General features: G+C 65.3%; 1 protein-coding gene across 2 annotated transcripts; it reads left to right on the top strand.

The window, feature by feature from the left end:
- Positions 1–208: 208 nt before the first annotated feature.
- GUCD1 (guanylyl cyclase domain containing 1) lies at positions 209–13,016 on the top strand. Of its 2 annotated transcripts, none has more exons than XM_080650806.1 (6): positions 209–446; positions 5,865–5,949; positions 6,703–6,868; positions 8,163–8,254; positions 10,104–10,345; positions 10,865–12,999. In XM_080650806.1, exons 1-6 carry the CDS (start codon positions 404–406, stop codon positions 10,957–10,959), a joined length of 723 nt encoding a protein of 240 aa, XP_080506932.1. In that variant the 5' UTR covers positions 209–403; the 3' UTR covers positions 10,960–12,999. The 2 variants fall into 2 exon arrangements, with proteins under 2 accessions (XP_080506932.1, XP_080506931.1); XM_080650805.1 differs by having other exon boundaries at positions 224–446; positions 10,868–13,016.
- Positions 13,017–14,360: the final 1,344 nt, after the last annotated feature.

Genomic DNA, 14,360 nt, shown 5'->3' with positions numbered 1-14,360 from the left:
GGATAGGGGCGGGGCTTCCGGTGAACGGCGTGGAGAAGGGCCCGCGCGTCTGCGGGAGGATTGGGGAAGGGGTGGGGTCACCAGAAGCCGAGGCTGCGAATGGTCCGGGCGGGCTTAGCCCTGGAGGCGGGGGCCTCTAGGAATGGGAGTCCGGAGAAGGGAAAGGGGGGCCCGGGGTTGGGGCGGGGCGTAGGGAAGGGGCGGAGTCCCCGGGTCCGAGGCCTGGAAGGGGCCGGGGCGGGGCTGGGGGCGGTGCAGCCGCCACCTCCCCTTCTCCCCTCCGCGTTGGCGGCGGCTGCGGCGGAGGAACCCGACACACACCGGCCCCGCTCCCGCCCCAGCCAAAGCCGAAGCTGTAGCTGGCGCCAGGCCGGGGTCATGGGCGCCCCGCGCCGCCCGGGTCATGAGAACGGAGGCGGAGGCAGCGGGGCCGTCGCTGGAGCCCGGTTAGTGCCTCTCTGAGGGCCCAGCCCTCACCCTCCGGGGAACGCGGGGAACCCCGTCCTTGCGCGGGGCAGGGTCTGGCCGCGCGACCTTGGGCCGACCGTCGCCTCCCGAGGAGCGATAGAGCTTGGAGCAAAACCTGGCCAGGTGTGCACGGCTGCCTCGGCCCCCGCCGCCTAGCCGCGGTCACGGGCTTTTCCTGATCCTCGCAGGGCTGGGGCCGCCCGCAGCTCCGATGGCGATCCTGGTGGGAGGGTCCCCCCGGGTTGTGAGGCAGGGGCGCCCCCTTCCCCCAAAGCGCAAAGCCCGGCTGGAGCCGCCTTGGGAGGTCCTGACCCCTGCGGGACCCAAGGCCTAGGAGCACCAGGAACTGCTGAGAGCGCGGAGCCATGCAGGCCCTCCCTCGGGCCTCCCAGACGCAGCGTTTTGTGTGCACAGCTCTGCACCGTCTGCTTGCTTCTGCCCCAGGGTGGCCTGAGTTCCTCGGGTGCGGACACCAAGCGGTCATTCCGCGCCCTGATTCTCAGTGTGCCTCTCCGAGGAGGGAAGGGGAGAAGTGGCGACTGTGCTCAGGGCCCGTACAGAAAGCTGAAGGGAGGTGCCAGCTCGTGGGAAGGTCAAGAGCACGTGGGGACCCGGACACTGGGGCATCCGTGGGACCTTGGTGTCCCCCCAGGGCGTGGTGTCAGCACGGAGTCGGGTCTGATGCTGTCCTGGGGTTTGCATCCTGCTCCTCCAGCTCTGTGATCTTGGACCAGGCCCTGGCCTGTCCCGAGCGGCAGGGGAGGAATGGCTCACCTTGAGGGGGAGCCCCCCCTGAGCGGGCGCTGTGCTGAGTGGTGTACATTCAATGCCTTGTTAATCCTCCCGGCCACCGGGGATGCAGGTACCCTTGTTATTTTCACTTTTACAGAAGAGCTGACCAAGGCGCTCAGTGTTCAGGGCCAGGGAGCTGCTTTCCTTCCTGGGTGACAGCTGCCCACTGAAGCCAGCAGGGCCTTCTAGGCAGACCCTAGCTCTCCGGTGGGACAGGCCCTCTGCTCCAGCATCGACAGCTAGCAGCGGCTTTGGGCTCGGAAGGTCTCGCCTACCCTTATCATCCCCCACAGGAGTCCCTCTGGGTCCCTGTGGGCGGACCTGCTGGTGCCAAGACTGGGATCAGCCACGTGGGGACGTGTAGCCCTGCGGGGCCTCGGGATCAAGGGGCCCCAAGGACCAGGGCAAGAAGAGAAGGGGCAGCAGCGTCCAGGGCAGCCGTTCTGAGCGCGGACAGACTCCAAGCCCAAGCAAAGGTGGCCCCGCCAGCCGGTGCCAGCGCCCAGCCCACCGAGCAAGGGGGGAGCCATGCACAGGGCTGCAGCCCGGCAGCCTGGGCGTGGGGTGTGGGGGTGTGGGCATTGCACAGCCCGGCAGCCTGGGCGGGGGGTTGTGGGCATTGCAGTGGCAGGTAGGTTCGGGGCATCTCAAGGGTTAAGGCCTTTGGGGGAAAACACCTTTCACTCACCAGGCGGGTCTGAGTGCCCGCTCTGGGCTGAGGGCTAGGAGCGGGTAAGTGCCACCTTGGCCCCACCTGCCGGTGAGAGATCGTCCATCTGTCCAGTGGGGATACCACCTCAAAGACTCCGTACCGAGGGGCTCAGAGAGGAAAAGGACCGGAGCTGTGGACATTTAGAGACGGGAGACAGCATTCCAGACTAAGGGATATTCAAGAGCAAAGTCTGGGAAGTAAACAGCGTGTGGAAAGAAAAACAAAAAGGCAGTTTAAGGTCACAGGGAGGGGTTCTGACTAGGGAGGCACGCCACCCTGAGGGGACAACACCCTGCATAGAACTCCCTCCACTCAGCCCCGGTGGGGAAGTGTTTTAGAACTAGAGGCCTGGTGCACGAATCGTGGGTGGGGTCCAGCTGGCCTGCCCCGATGTGGGGAGTGAGAGGGGACCAGGGGCCAGTCGAGGGGAGGGGCCACGGGGGTTGGCCAGCCAGCTCTGCCCCCTGGTTGAACTCCCAGTCGAACTCCCAGTCGAGGGGACAATTTGCATATTAGCCTTTTATTTTATAGGATATGAATCCTCAGACTCTTAGTCCCTATAGTGTCCCTAGAGCCTAGCTCACAATGGCTGCCTAATAAGTTCATTTCTTCCAACAAGTGTTTACTGAGTTACTAGGCATCAGACACCAGGCACTGGGAATAACAGTGAACAAGATTAGCAAATTCTCTGCCCTCAGGAAGCGGACAGTCTAGTGGAGACAGTAACTTTATTGTTGTTGTTGTTATTTTGTTACTTTTTGCTAAGTGCTGTGGAGGAGGGCTTCCTTCCCCCAAGAGCATAGTCAGAAAAAGCCTCTCAGAGGAGGAGACTGGGACCTGAAGGACAGGAAGGGCCAGTCTTGAGAACAGCAAGGGAAAGAGAGTTCCAGACAGACAGAGCTCCATGTGCAAAGGCCCCGGGGCGGAGTGAAGCCGGGTGGGTTTCCAGGGTAACAGGAACGGGATGAGTGAAGGGAAAGGGCCAAGGTGAGGCTGGTGGGGCTCAGGTTGGCCAGGGCCCTGCGGGCTACGGTAAGGGGCGAGAACTTGGTTTTAAGAGCAATGGGGAGCTATGGAGGGGCTCCCTCCGGCTTCTGTGTACAGGGATGGGGGAGGTGCTGGGGCTGGAATTTAGGGCAGGGGACCGACCGCAGGACTAAGCCCTCAGACGGAAGCCATGGCAGCAGCAGGAGGCGAATGTGCGAAGGCCGTGAAGGCAGGGCCAGAGGTGCTGGTTCGGGGAAGGAGAGAACGAAGGCACGGCCCGCCTGGACTGCTGCATCAGGGCCCGTCCCGCTGCATGGAGGGCAGGGTTCAGGCGGCACCTAAAGGGCTTCCCGCACGTTCTTGCCCCGAGCGCTCAGCACTTGGCAGGCTGGCGCCTCTGCTGGCCCGTGCCACCCCGGAGGATCAGGCCCAGCGAGGTCAGGCGCCTCAGCCAGCAGGTGGCCTGCGTCGGCCCGGGCCATGCTGCCTTCCCTGCTGCCGTGCACCCTTGGAGGGGAGGCGTGAGGGAGAGAGACCAGGACAGTGCAGCCAAGGGGCAGTCACGGTCCCTGCCTCCTGGGAATGCACAACAGCCATGGGCACATACCAGCGCCTGCAAGGCCCCCCCCCCCCCCGAGGCACAGGGGGAACTGGGGCCTGGTGGGCGCGCAGATAAAGGAGAGGGCGTGGCCCGCCTGGACTCAGGGAAGGCCCCACAAGTGATGGTATCTGTGCTGGGGAGGATCTAGAGCAGGCGCCTGGGACCCCTCCAGGCAAGGGACCGGCAGGGCAGAAGGGCAGGGCGGACTCCAGGGCTCACGAGGGGCCCTCCTGGTGGGTGCACGCATGGGAGCCAGGCTCCGGGGGCGCTGCACCCGCTGGTCTTGAGTTCAAGAGAGACCCCAGAGACGCCTGAGGTGAGGAAGGGTGCGGGCTGGGTTTCCCGTGCTGAACAGGTGCCGTGAGTCAGCACGGAGTGGCGCTGGCTGCTGAGGGAGGCACCTCGTTCTTTAGACTGTGAACTTTGTCCAGATCCATGGAACCCCAGCAGGGAGGGCTCCGGAGGCTGGCGCCAGCTCGCCCCCCCCCCCCCCCCCAGGGCCTCCGCACGTGCTGTTCCCTCTCCGACTTGTGCTGCTGCTGCTTTTTTTTTTTTTTTTAAATCTTCACCCAAGGATATGTTTTCCATTGCTTTCTAGATAGAGTGGAAGGGAGAGAAAGAAACATGGATTTGGTTGCCTCCTGCACGCACCCCTACTGGGGCTGAGGTAAAGTGCCCTTGACCTCGAATCACACCCGGGACCCTCCGGTCTGCAAGCCGATGCTAACCACTGAGCCACCGGCCAGGACTGCCTTGTGCTCCTTGCAGGGGTCCTCAAACTACGGCCCGCGGGCCACACGCGGCCCGCCGAGGACATTGATCCGGCCCGCCGGGGGCCGCTGCCTGTCCTGCTTAGCAGCCGACGTGTCCCAGGCCCGCAGTGCGCATAGGAATTTGTTCATAGTTTTTTTTTTAAACTATAGTCCGGCCCTCCAACTCTCTGAGGGACAGTGAACTGGCCCCTCTTTAAAAAGTTTGAGGACCCCTGTTTGACTCTCGGCTCCCAGGGCGTGCCCTCACCGTTTTCTCTAGCCCCCCTTTCCCCTGGGGCTTGCTGGGTTTGCTGCCTGCCGGGACAGGGACCTGCCCTTGCTGTATCTCCGGTAAACACGCCAGGCACTCACTCGGCCAAGCATGTCAAACTGGAAGGCTAACACGGGCCAAATAAACGAGGCACGCGGGCCGCGAGTTTGACATGCTTGCACTAGGCCCTTGTGAAGAAATGCTTGTTGATTGAAGGACTGAATCAGACCAAAGCCCCCCACTTTGGAGATGGCCAGACTCAGTCCAGCCGGAGGAAGTCAGCTGCTCAGCCCACAGGCAGCCGGTGGCCACGCTGGGGCTTGTACTCCCTTCCGGCCCTGCCCCACTGCCTGGCCAGGGCCTCCTGAGGGGACGCCCAGCGTAGCATGCCCCATGCACACATCCTACGTGACACCCCCCTTCTCTCAAACACGGTCTTCACACCGTGGTGGTCCTGGGGGCTTTGAAGGCAGACAAACCTCCAGGGGCCTCGTGAATTCGGACATGAATGTGGCTAAGCGTCTCCCATGCGCTGGCCCTGTCGCTGACTTTTCTGGGCTCCCCCCCAAAAAGAGGGCTCAGAGGGAGGCCTGTAGGGCTGTGAGTGCACATAGTCGGGGGCAGACAGACAGGTAATGTCATGAAGAAGTGACACAGCCCTGGCTGGGTGGCTCACTTGAGCTTCGTCCCATACACCAACAGGGTGCGGGTTCGATTCCCGGTCAGGGCACATACCTAGGTCGTAGGTTCGGTCCCACATACAGGAGGCAACCGATCAATGTTGTTGTTTTTTTCTCTCAAATGAAAAACAAACATAACCTCGGGTGAGGATTGGGGAAAAAAAAGCAAAGGCAGGAGATCGCGCAGTCACCTGGAGGCCGGGAGAGTCCTCGGCGTGCAGGCCAAGGGGGAGGCGTGCAAAGGCCTGGGGCACAAGGCATCGCCTGGCCGGGGAAGGTGCTGCTGGTGGGGGGTGGGGGGGAGGCCCGTGAGGACACGTGGGGGTGAGGAGGAGAGGCTGCTAGGGCAGCACACGGAGGCCCTGTCCTAAGGGACGTGGGGACCACGCGCCGGGGGATGTTGTGTGGGGCTGACCTGCCGTGGCTGGTTTTGTTTTGGGGAGACACTGCTGTGGTAAGGAGAGAGGGTCCGGAGCCGGGAAGGCTGCGGGCTGGCCCGAGTCGCTCCCGCGGGACATGGGCAGGAGCCGATGGCCGTGGGTCCCGGGCGGCAGTGGCGGCGCCGTGCCGGGATCTGTGACCGCCCCGTGTCTCCACGCAGGGGACTTTGTGCAGCTGCCCGTGCCCATCATCCAGCAGCTCTACCACTGGGACTGCGGCCTGGCCTGCTCCAGGATGGTGCTGCGGTGAGTGGCGGGCCGAGGCCTCCCCATCCGCCCCACACGGGGCGGCCTGGGTGGGATGCGGCGTCCACGTGGCCACCCGTGGTTGGGGCCTGTGGGAGGCCCAGCTTCCACCGGGGCTCAGCGCCATCTGCAAAAGCAAACGAGGGTGGACCCGGCCTTCCAGGGCTCCTCTCTGGGAATGCCTGGGGCGCGGGGTGGCGAGGGGAGTCCTCGGGGCCCAGGCCCGGCCCACAGAGTGACCCCATGACTGGGACACAGGGCCTTCCCCCTTCCCAGCCCCCGGCTCCTGGGAGCCTGTGTGACCTCACTGGGCCTGGGACCATCGGAGCCTGGCAGGACCCTAGCCGTCACCTTGGAGGAGGGGTTTCAGGCGCTGCTTCTCCCTCACCCATTCTCCATCCGGGAAGTCCAGGCAGGAGAGCGTCCAACAAAAGAATTCTCTGGCCCACACTCAGAAAACCGCTGATGTGGTCCACGCACCTCATCACAGAGATGAGCTAGTGAGGCCAGAGAGGGTGGGGACTCGCCCAGAGTCACACAGCCCACAAGCGATGCGGGAAGCAGGATCCAGGCCCTCGACTCCAGGGTCAGCGCGGCGTCCAGGCAGCTTCAGGTGGTGCCCAGGCCGTGTGCGGGCAGGACACGAGGCCTCATGACAAAGGACGGAGCCTTCTGGGAGTGGGAGCTCTGCCAGGCTGACGGGCCGCAGGGGAGCGCGAGGGCGAGCCGACCTCAGGGCCCGTCTGCCCACAGGTACCTGGGCCAGCTGGACGACGGCGAGTTCGAGGGAGCCCTGCGGGAGCTGCGGCTGACCCGCAGCATCTGGACCATTGACCTGGCCTACCTGATGCGGCACTTCGGCGTGCGCCACCGCTTCTGCACCCAGACCCTGGGCGTGGACAAGGGCTACAAAAACCAGGTGAGTCCACCAGTGACTCTCATCATGATGCTCCTCCCTCCCCCTCCCCCTCCCCCTGAAATCAATAAAATATATTTTACAAAAAGCAGCAGCAGCCTGGCCTGCCTGGGTCAGTGGTTGAGCGTCGGCCTATGAACCAGGAAGTCGAGGTTCAATTCCCGGTCAGGGCACAGGCACAGGCCCGGATGGCGAGCTCGATCCCCAGTGGGGGGCGTGCAGGAGGCCGCCCATCAGTGATTCTGTCTCATCATGGATCTCTCTAGCCCTCCCTCTCCTTTCCTCTCTGAAATCAATAAAAAAAAATTTTTAAAAATAAAAAGAACCAGGTGAGTGGCCGCCACCAGCCCTTCCGCAGGTTCAGGAGTTGGAAGAGCGGGCAGTCAAGGCCTGGACACCCAGGTGGGCAGAGACCAGGGAGCAGATGTGCTGTGGGCAGGCCCTGGAGCCCGTCAGTGCAGGTGACCTTGAGGTGCCTCCTACGCCAAGGGTCTGAGCAGCAAGCTGGGTTCCTCCCGGCACCCCACTTGCCTTCGCCAGCATGAGCATCTCGGGCCGCCTTCGCCTCCTTCCCCACTGCCCTCAGCACAAGGCAGGCCCAGGGCCTCGGCGCACTCACCTCGCCCGGCCACCATCTGCCATGGTCTTCCTTCTCACGGAGCAGCCGGCTCCAACCGGGTAGTGGGCATTCTGGAAGAAAAAACAAAATACCTTTTTTCTTTTGAAAAAGAATGCCGACCGGGGCCGGCCAGTACACTGGTGTGTTCCCTCCCTGCGAGGCGGGTCAGCCAGGCTGACACTTGGCAGGGCAGAGCCGCCGGTGGCCTCTTCGGCCGGAGCGTTGCTGCAGGTGGCCAGGCCGGTCAACCTTATTCTCCCTGAACCTCCCGGGCCAGGCAGAGGCTCTCGCATCTGGTTCGGTCGCCATGGCTGCAAGGCAGAGCCAGGGGCCCAAGAACGGGGTCCCCTTTGCCTCCTCCAGAGGGACTCTGGCCCCTTAAAATCCCTGCAAAGCCAAGGGCGTCCCCTGGGCCTCCCCTGGCGGAGCGGAGCGGGGCTGGGTGGTCACTCTTGCTCTTTTGCCCAGACTCCTGCCCACGTGCACCAGGGCTGACTGTCCACCCTCCGGGAGCCGCTCAGCCCGCTGCCCACTCGTCTCCTGAGCATCGTCTCCACGCCTGTGTGGTCCTCCGCACGCCTGCCCGCTGGGGCAGAAACTCCCTGCCCACATCGCCTGTGCCCTCTGTCCAGAGGGGCTGAGGAGCCGGGGCGCCCTCAGCTGTCCCTCTCTCTGCAGTCCTTCTACAGGAAGCACTTCGACACCGAGGAGACGCGGGTCAACCAGCTGTTCGCACAGGCCCAGGCCTGCAAGGTGCTGGTGGAGAAATGGTGAGCCTCCCCCCGCTCGTGCACCTGTCACCCGTAGACTTGCCTGGGGGAGGCCTCAGGATGGGGTGAGAAAGGCTAGGGCGTGGGGAGTCCGGCAGACTGGGGTGTCCTGCCCGCGTGGCTGTGGGCACTGACTTATCCCCCGAGTGTTGGTGTTTTCCTCCTTAAGAAGAAGAGGGGGGCGGGGGGGGGGGGGCGGCTACATGATCTGCTGTACACAAACCTCTGCCTGGGGCCCTGAGCAGGGGCTGCAGTGCAGGTGAGCAAGGCAGACGCTAGACCAGGGGTGGGCAAACTTTTTGACTCGAGGGCCACAATGGGTTCTTAAACTGGACCGGAGGGCCGGAACAAAAGCATGGATGGAGTGTTTGTGTGAACTAATATAAATTCAAAGTAAAGGAGCGGAGGGGAGAGCAAGAGAACCCTCCGCTCTTTCGGCTCCGCAGGCCGGATAGAACAGCCGAACGGGCCGGATCCGGCCTGTGGGCCGTAGTTTGCCCACGGCTGCGCTAGACAGACCTTTGGGCGACTCCCAGGACAGTGGCATGGACAGACCACCGTACCCCGAGGGCAGGGCTGACAGCCCAGAGGCTGCTGGGGGGACAGCCCAGCGAGGAGGGAGGCCTGGCTCCCGGCTTCCCCCACACCTCTGTGACCTTACCCAGCCCCCCTTCTCATCTGTGCGGGGCAGGGGTGAGGCAGACCCTGGAGGCACTTGCCCAGATGGGAGCGCCGATGCCCCGGCTCGCTGCGGGCTCTGCGCTCGGGTCTGTGGCTCAGGTCCCTCTCCCAGACGGTCTTCCCCGCCCTCCTGGCCTCTCCGTTTCTGTGTCCATGATGAACGTGACGTGGCCACACTCGAGGCGATTTGGAAAGCGGGGCAGGTCTCCACCACCTCAGGCCCCGGAGCACATGCTGCGGGGAAAGGCAGCACGTGCGTCCCTGGTGGCCCCGGAGGTGCCGTCCCGCGTGGGGAGGTGTGCTGTCCGCGCTCCTCGGGTGAGGAGGCAGGACGGGAACACGGGGTGAGCCATCCAGTCCCCAGGTGCCGTGGCCGGGCTGTGGTGGGCCCGGACCCTCACACGCAGCCGTCCCTGCCGCCCGCCTTTCCCGAGGCTAGAACCCCACTCCGGTACCGGCCCTGGGGCTCGGCAGGTGTTGGTTGCAAACACCAAATGGGAAAATGACGGGCTTCCCGGGCGGAGGCAGCAACCAAACTGCCACGGGACGTGGCCGTGGGCTGGGGAGGGCCCGGCCCAGGGGACCCACGTCCAGCCCCTCCCCTCCTGGTTCCCATTGGGACGGGCCCTCTGGGGCACCGCACGGGGAGCTGGCTCTGCTGGCCCGGGCCTGGGAGTGCTGCGGACCGGCCCTTCCTGGACGGCACTGCCCCCCCCAGGAGCCTGGGGGCAAGAGAAACAGCCCCTCAGAGAAGGGGTGGGGTTAGACCTGGCAACGCCGTGCTTGGCTCCGAGGGGGGGCTTCCGTGAGGCCGACAGTCCCCACATGAACCCCACGAGTTAGGGGAAAGGGCCAATGGAGGCGCTGGGCGCAAATGACGCACTCCGTCCAGGAGGGTCCCGGGCGCTGCTCCACCAGCCCTTGCGGGGCACCCGTCTGGGCCTGACCCCACCCCGTGAAGGCCCGATGGGGCCGGCTTGTTCTTGGGCACACGCAGAGCCCCCTCCGCGGGTCCTGCCCTTGGCCTTGGACCGAGTCTGGGCCCCAGGAACAAAGCGGGCAGCTCGGGGAGGGAGAGGAGCCTGTCCCCAGGCCGGGTGACACGGGTCCACGCAGGGGCTCCTGGAGAGGGGGCCGACCCGGTGACCGCCGACCCTCCCGCCCGCAGCACGGTGAGCGTGCAGGACATCCAGGCGCACCTGGCCCAGGGCCACGTGGCCATCGTGCTGGTGAACTCGGGGGTGCTGCGCTGCGAGCTCTGCTCCAGCCCCGCCCAGTACTGCTGCTTCGCCCCCCGCGGCCACCGCTGCTTCTGCCGCTCCCCCGGCTACCAGGGCCACTTCATCGTGCTGCGCGGCTACAGCCGGACCACGGGCTCCATCTTTTACAACAACCCGGCCTACGCCGACCGTGAGTGTGGGGCTGGGCAGCGGGCGGGGCACCTGCGTTCATGGCCCATGCGCCTGGACCCGCCACTCCTCCCGTCCGACCTGGGGGGCCCAGGCCTCCCGCCCCGCCTCTCCCCACCCCTGCTCCTCCTGGGCCCTGTCCTCTGGGCCATCCCGCAGGCCTGGCCGTCCCCCTTCCCCGCCCCCACAGCCCCGACAGGACGTCAGCACACTCGGCAGAGTCTGCCCAGCCCCTTCGGAGCACCCGTCCCGGCTCCCCACTGCGCTGGGCAGGAAGGGCCGCCTGGCTCACAGAAAAACCAAAATGTGCCCGTGGCTTTCCTCTCTGGGCCTCACGTATCTGCTGACCTGGGGCGGGGTCAGGGGCAGCTCCCTAGGCCACAGCAGCAAGGGGGGCTTCCGGGTGGGAGACTTGTGTGCAAGGAGTGACGGGGTGGGGGGAGGCACAGCAGCCCGCCCCGTTCCCCAGGTGCCGGTGACCCCCCCCCCCCGCCCACTGACCGCCCGCCTTCCCTCCCAGCAGGGATGTGCAGCACCAGTGTCAGCAACTTCGAGGAGGCCAGGACCAGCTACGGCACGGACGAGGACATCCTCTTTGTCTACGTGGACAGCTGACGGCGGGGCGGGGCGCCCAGGCCCGCAGACCCCACCCGGCCCTGCCAGGCCCACTCAGGCCGCCTCCCCGGCCCTGGCTGCTGGGGCCGCAGCCCGTGTGACAAAGCCCCAGGGAATTCTGGGAGGTCACAGCACACCTGATTCATCCACCAGTGGTGAGTGCCGTCATGCCACTCACCCCACACACCCGCCGGGTGCTGGAGACACCCCCAGAGCTAAGCAGAGCCCCCCAGGACCCCAGCCTGACTCGGACTGCCCCGGGGCACCCAGCTCTGAGGGTGCCCTTGCTGCCTGCAAGCCAACCCCGGCTGGGGGAGCAGCCTGGGCCCGTCTCCCCTCAGACCTGGGGACCCAGCCCCGGGAGAGGGGTTGCTTGTCAGGACGGCATGTGTGTGTGGAGACTAGCTGACCCCCCTCGCTGGGAGCTGCTCTCCCCTTCTCCCTGGGGGGGCTGCGGAGCGCCAGTCCCCATGGCTGGTGGCACCTGGAGGGCTGGGCCTCGGGCAGAAAGGACTCTGCGCCCCCAGCCCTGCAGGTGCCCAGGCTCTGTGGGTGTGGCAGGCCCGGCTCTCGTGGCCCAGTGCTGAGTGTGCTCAGCGTCTGCCGCTGGCCTGCTCCCAACAGCGGGCCGTCCTCTGAGAACGGGGAGCCCCAAGTCTTGACCCCAAGGCTGTGTGCTGGGCGCCAGGACAGGCCGCGGCCTCCCCCTACTCTGGTGTTCACGCCACGACCTTTGGCACAGAATACTGGGTCTCCTGCCTGGGTGAGGAGCGGTGCCCGCCCAGGTCACACAGCGCGGTGGGCACGGGCTAGAACTGTGGCCTTTTCTTTCTTTCTTTCTTTGGGGGAGGGGGCGGGTCTTTGAGATTTACGTTTTCATTTCCGGGGTGAGACTCACCCTTGGGATGCTAATAGTGAGACTGCAGGTACTTGGAGCATGGACACCTCTTCCCGGGCAGACGCGCCCGTTCAGGGCCCTCCCGGCGAGCGGAGGCCCCACTGGGCCGATGCAGGGCCCTCGCCTGCAGGCAGAACCCGCTCCGTCTGGAAGAGTTTGCTGGGACACTGACGGGTGAGCCGGGTTTGAACCACGTCTGCACCGAAGAAATAAGGGAAGTGGGTCCTGCCCACAGGGGCTGGGGGCACACCCACCCCCAGGGGCTGCCTCTGGCGAGGGGCAGGGGTGCCTACAGCCCCGCTCCGCACCCCTGCGTCTTTGTCTCCGGCGCCCAAGGCTGCTCCCCGCCCTGGACGGCATCGGCCCCACCCGCCCGCTGCCCCTCCCCCCTGGGCCCTGCTCTAAGGGCTGGCAGACGCACCAGCACCAGCGTGCTCCTCAGCACCAGCCGAGGCCTTGGCCGACAGGGAGGTGCCGCCCGGGGATACGGCTAGTGTGGTCTTCGGACGGTCTCTGTTGCCTTAGCGCTCCGGGGCCCGGGGCACCTGGCTCCATGCCCAGGACACCACGGTGGTGCCGCGTGGGGTGGGCGTCTCAGGAGGGTCTGGGGAAACTGGCGAGGACAGAGGCATCGTGGGAAACGGGCAGTGCAGCTCTCAGGGCGGGGCGGGGGAGGGGGGGAGGGAGGGAGGAAGGCCGGCGTGTGCTGGCGGGCGAGCAGCCTCGGTGAAAGTGGGCACAGCGCCTCCGTCCAATATGTGACACTTAGAAGTGCTCGGTCCCTGGGCGTGGAGGATGGCTTCTCGGGAGCACAAGGCAGGGGTCACCTGTCTGGGAGGGTGACGGGCGAGCTGCCTGCCCCCCGAGGCGCCGTCTTCCCAGGGAAGGTGGGGGTGGCGGGGGGGATGCGAACCATGTGCCATTTGCAATGAGAAATCATGAAGATGGGCCGAGAAGAGGCCCGTCTGCCTACAGACCGACCCCCTGTCCGCAGCTGGGGTCCAGCACAGCCCCCAGCGCCACGTGGACAGGTGGCTCTGTCCACTCCAGCCACGTGGCGACAAAGGGACCTTTTGCATTGCGGAGATTTTATACATAAATCTATTTTGTCTGTAATGAGCCATTCTCAATAAACGTTTCTCACTGCGACGTGACTGCCCCTGGCCCGCCTTCGTGAGTTCTGTCTCCGCGTGCGTCACGTGGGGGCCCCGGTCCTTGACCTGCCAGCCGGGTGCTGCTGGGCCTGCGTCCCTCCTGATGCTATGCAAGGCCCGGGCAGGCCGAGCTGGGCGGAAGGGCCTCGGGTCTCAGCTGGCCGGGGTCCCTGAGGAGGGCGTGTAGGACGGGAAGCCTTGGAGAGGCGGGGGGTTGGGGGGGGCCCACAGGAGGGGACTCAGCCCTCGGATCCTCCACCTGACCGGCAGCTCCCTTACCTGCTAGCTGCTGGGTCCTTCTGGTCTCATTCGTAAGAATTCCACGGACAATGGCGGTGGCTGGGGCCCCGTGTCACCGGCTCCTTCAGGCTGCCCGGCGGGCAGGGCTGGAACAGGACGCGCTGCCACACTGGAGGCGGGTGGCCGTGTGCACTCACTCGGAGCCCTTCCCTTCCACGGCCGGACCCTCCCGCGCTCTACCCCCGCCTCGGCTGCTTTAGGAGAAGGGGTCAGGGATCAAGGGGGGCCCAATGCCACATGCACCTGAGTGTTCGGGGGGACGTTAGGGATGGGAGGGACTCAGACTGTCATGGCTCTGCTGGGTGAGTTCCCAAGTCACCATCCGCTCCATTCCGAAAGTGGGGGGGCACATTCCACCAACGGGGTATGGAGTTTCACGGCGGGGGGAACAAGCCAGGGACCTGCCCTTCGGCCCAGGTATTGTGTCTGCATCTGAGTGTGTCACAGACATGGGTGCTGTCCTCCCAGCCGGGGGCCAGAGGGGCTGCGCCCCGTCGGGAAGGCCCGCACCCGTTCCCAGGGCTCGTGGGTGTCCCCGCGTTTGCTCCCTGTGGGGAGGTCAGGGTTTAGCCCAGGGGTGGGCAAACTTTTTGACTCGAGGGCCACCATGGGTTCTTAAACTGGACCGGAGGGCCGGAACAAAAGCATGGATGGAGTGTTTGTGTGAACGAATATAAATTCAAAGTAAAGGAGCGGAGGGGAGAGCAAGAGAACCGGATAGAACAGCCGGATCCGGCCCGCGGGCCGTAGTTTGCCCACGGCTGGTTTAGCCCGTGTCCTTTCGCCCTGCGACGTCCCCAGCTTGCACTGCGTAGATGGCGTCGCCTTGGTGGCCGGTCCGAAGCCTCAGCCCCCCGATGCCGACAGCGGTGTGTGCACCCCTCCCGCAGTGGGGACGGACAGACCCGAGACACTCAGGGACTCGGGACTGGCCAGACCCACCGGGTGCAGCCTCCCCAGCAGCCACGGGGATCTGCTCCTCCCGGCCTCCCTCCGCCGCTCCCCAGGAGGCCTGGCACCCTCTTGGGGTCTCTGGGGGGCAGAGGCAG

This window comes from Plecotus auritus, assembly GCF_963455305.1.
Source record: "Plecotus auritus genome assembly, chromosome: 13".
NCBI lineage: Eukaryota > Metazoa > Chordata > Mammalia > Chiroptera > Vespertilionidae > Plecotus > Plecotus auritus.
This window is presented reverse-complemented; position numbering and strand designations above follow the sequence as displayed.

Bases quoted from the DNA above. Each gene is read 5' to 3' on its own strand.
- GUCD1 (XM_080650806.1), top strand. From the start codon at position 404: ATGAGAACGGAGGCGGAGGCAGCGGGGCCGTCGCTGGAGCCCG. The intron at 447-5,864 runs GTTAGTGCCTCT...GTCTCCACGCAG, and splicing joins GGGGCCGTCGCTGGAGCCCG to GGGACTTTGTGCAGCTGCCC. The intron at 5,950-6,702 runs GTGAGTGGCGGG...GTCTGCCCACAG, and splicing joins TGCTCCAGGATGGTGCTGCG to GTACCTGGGCCAGCTGGACG.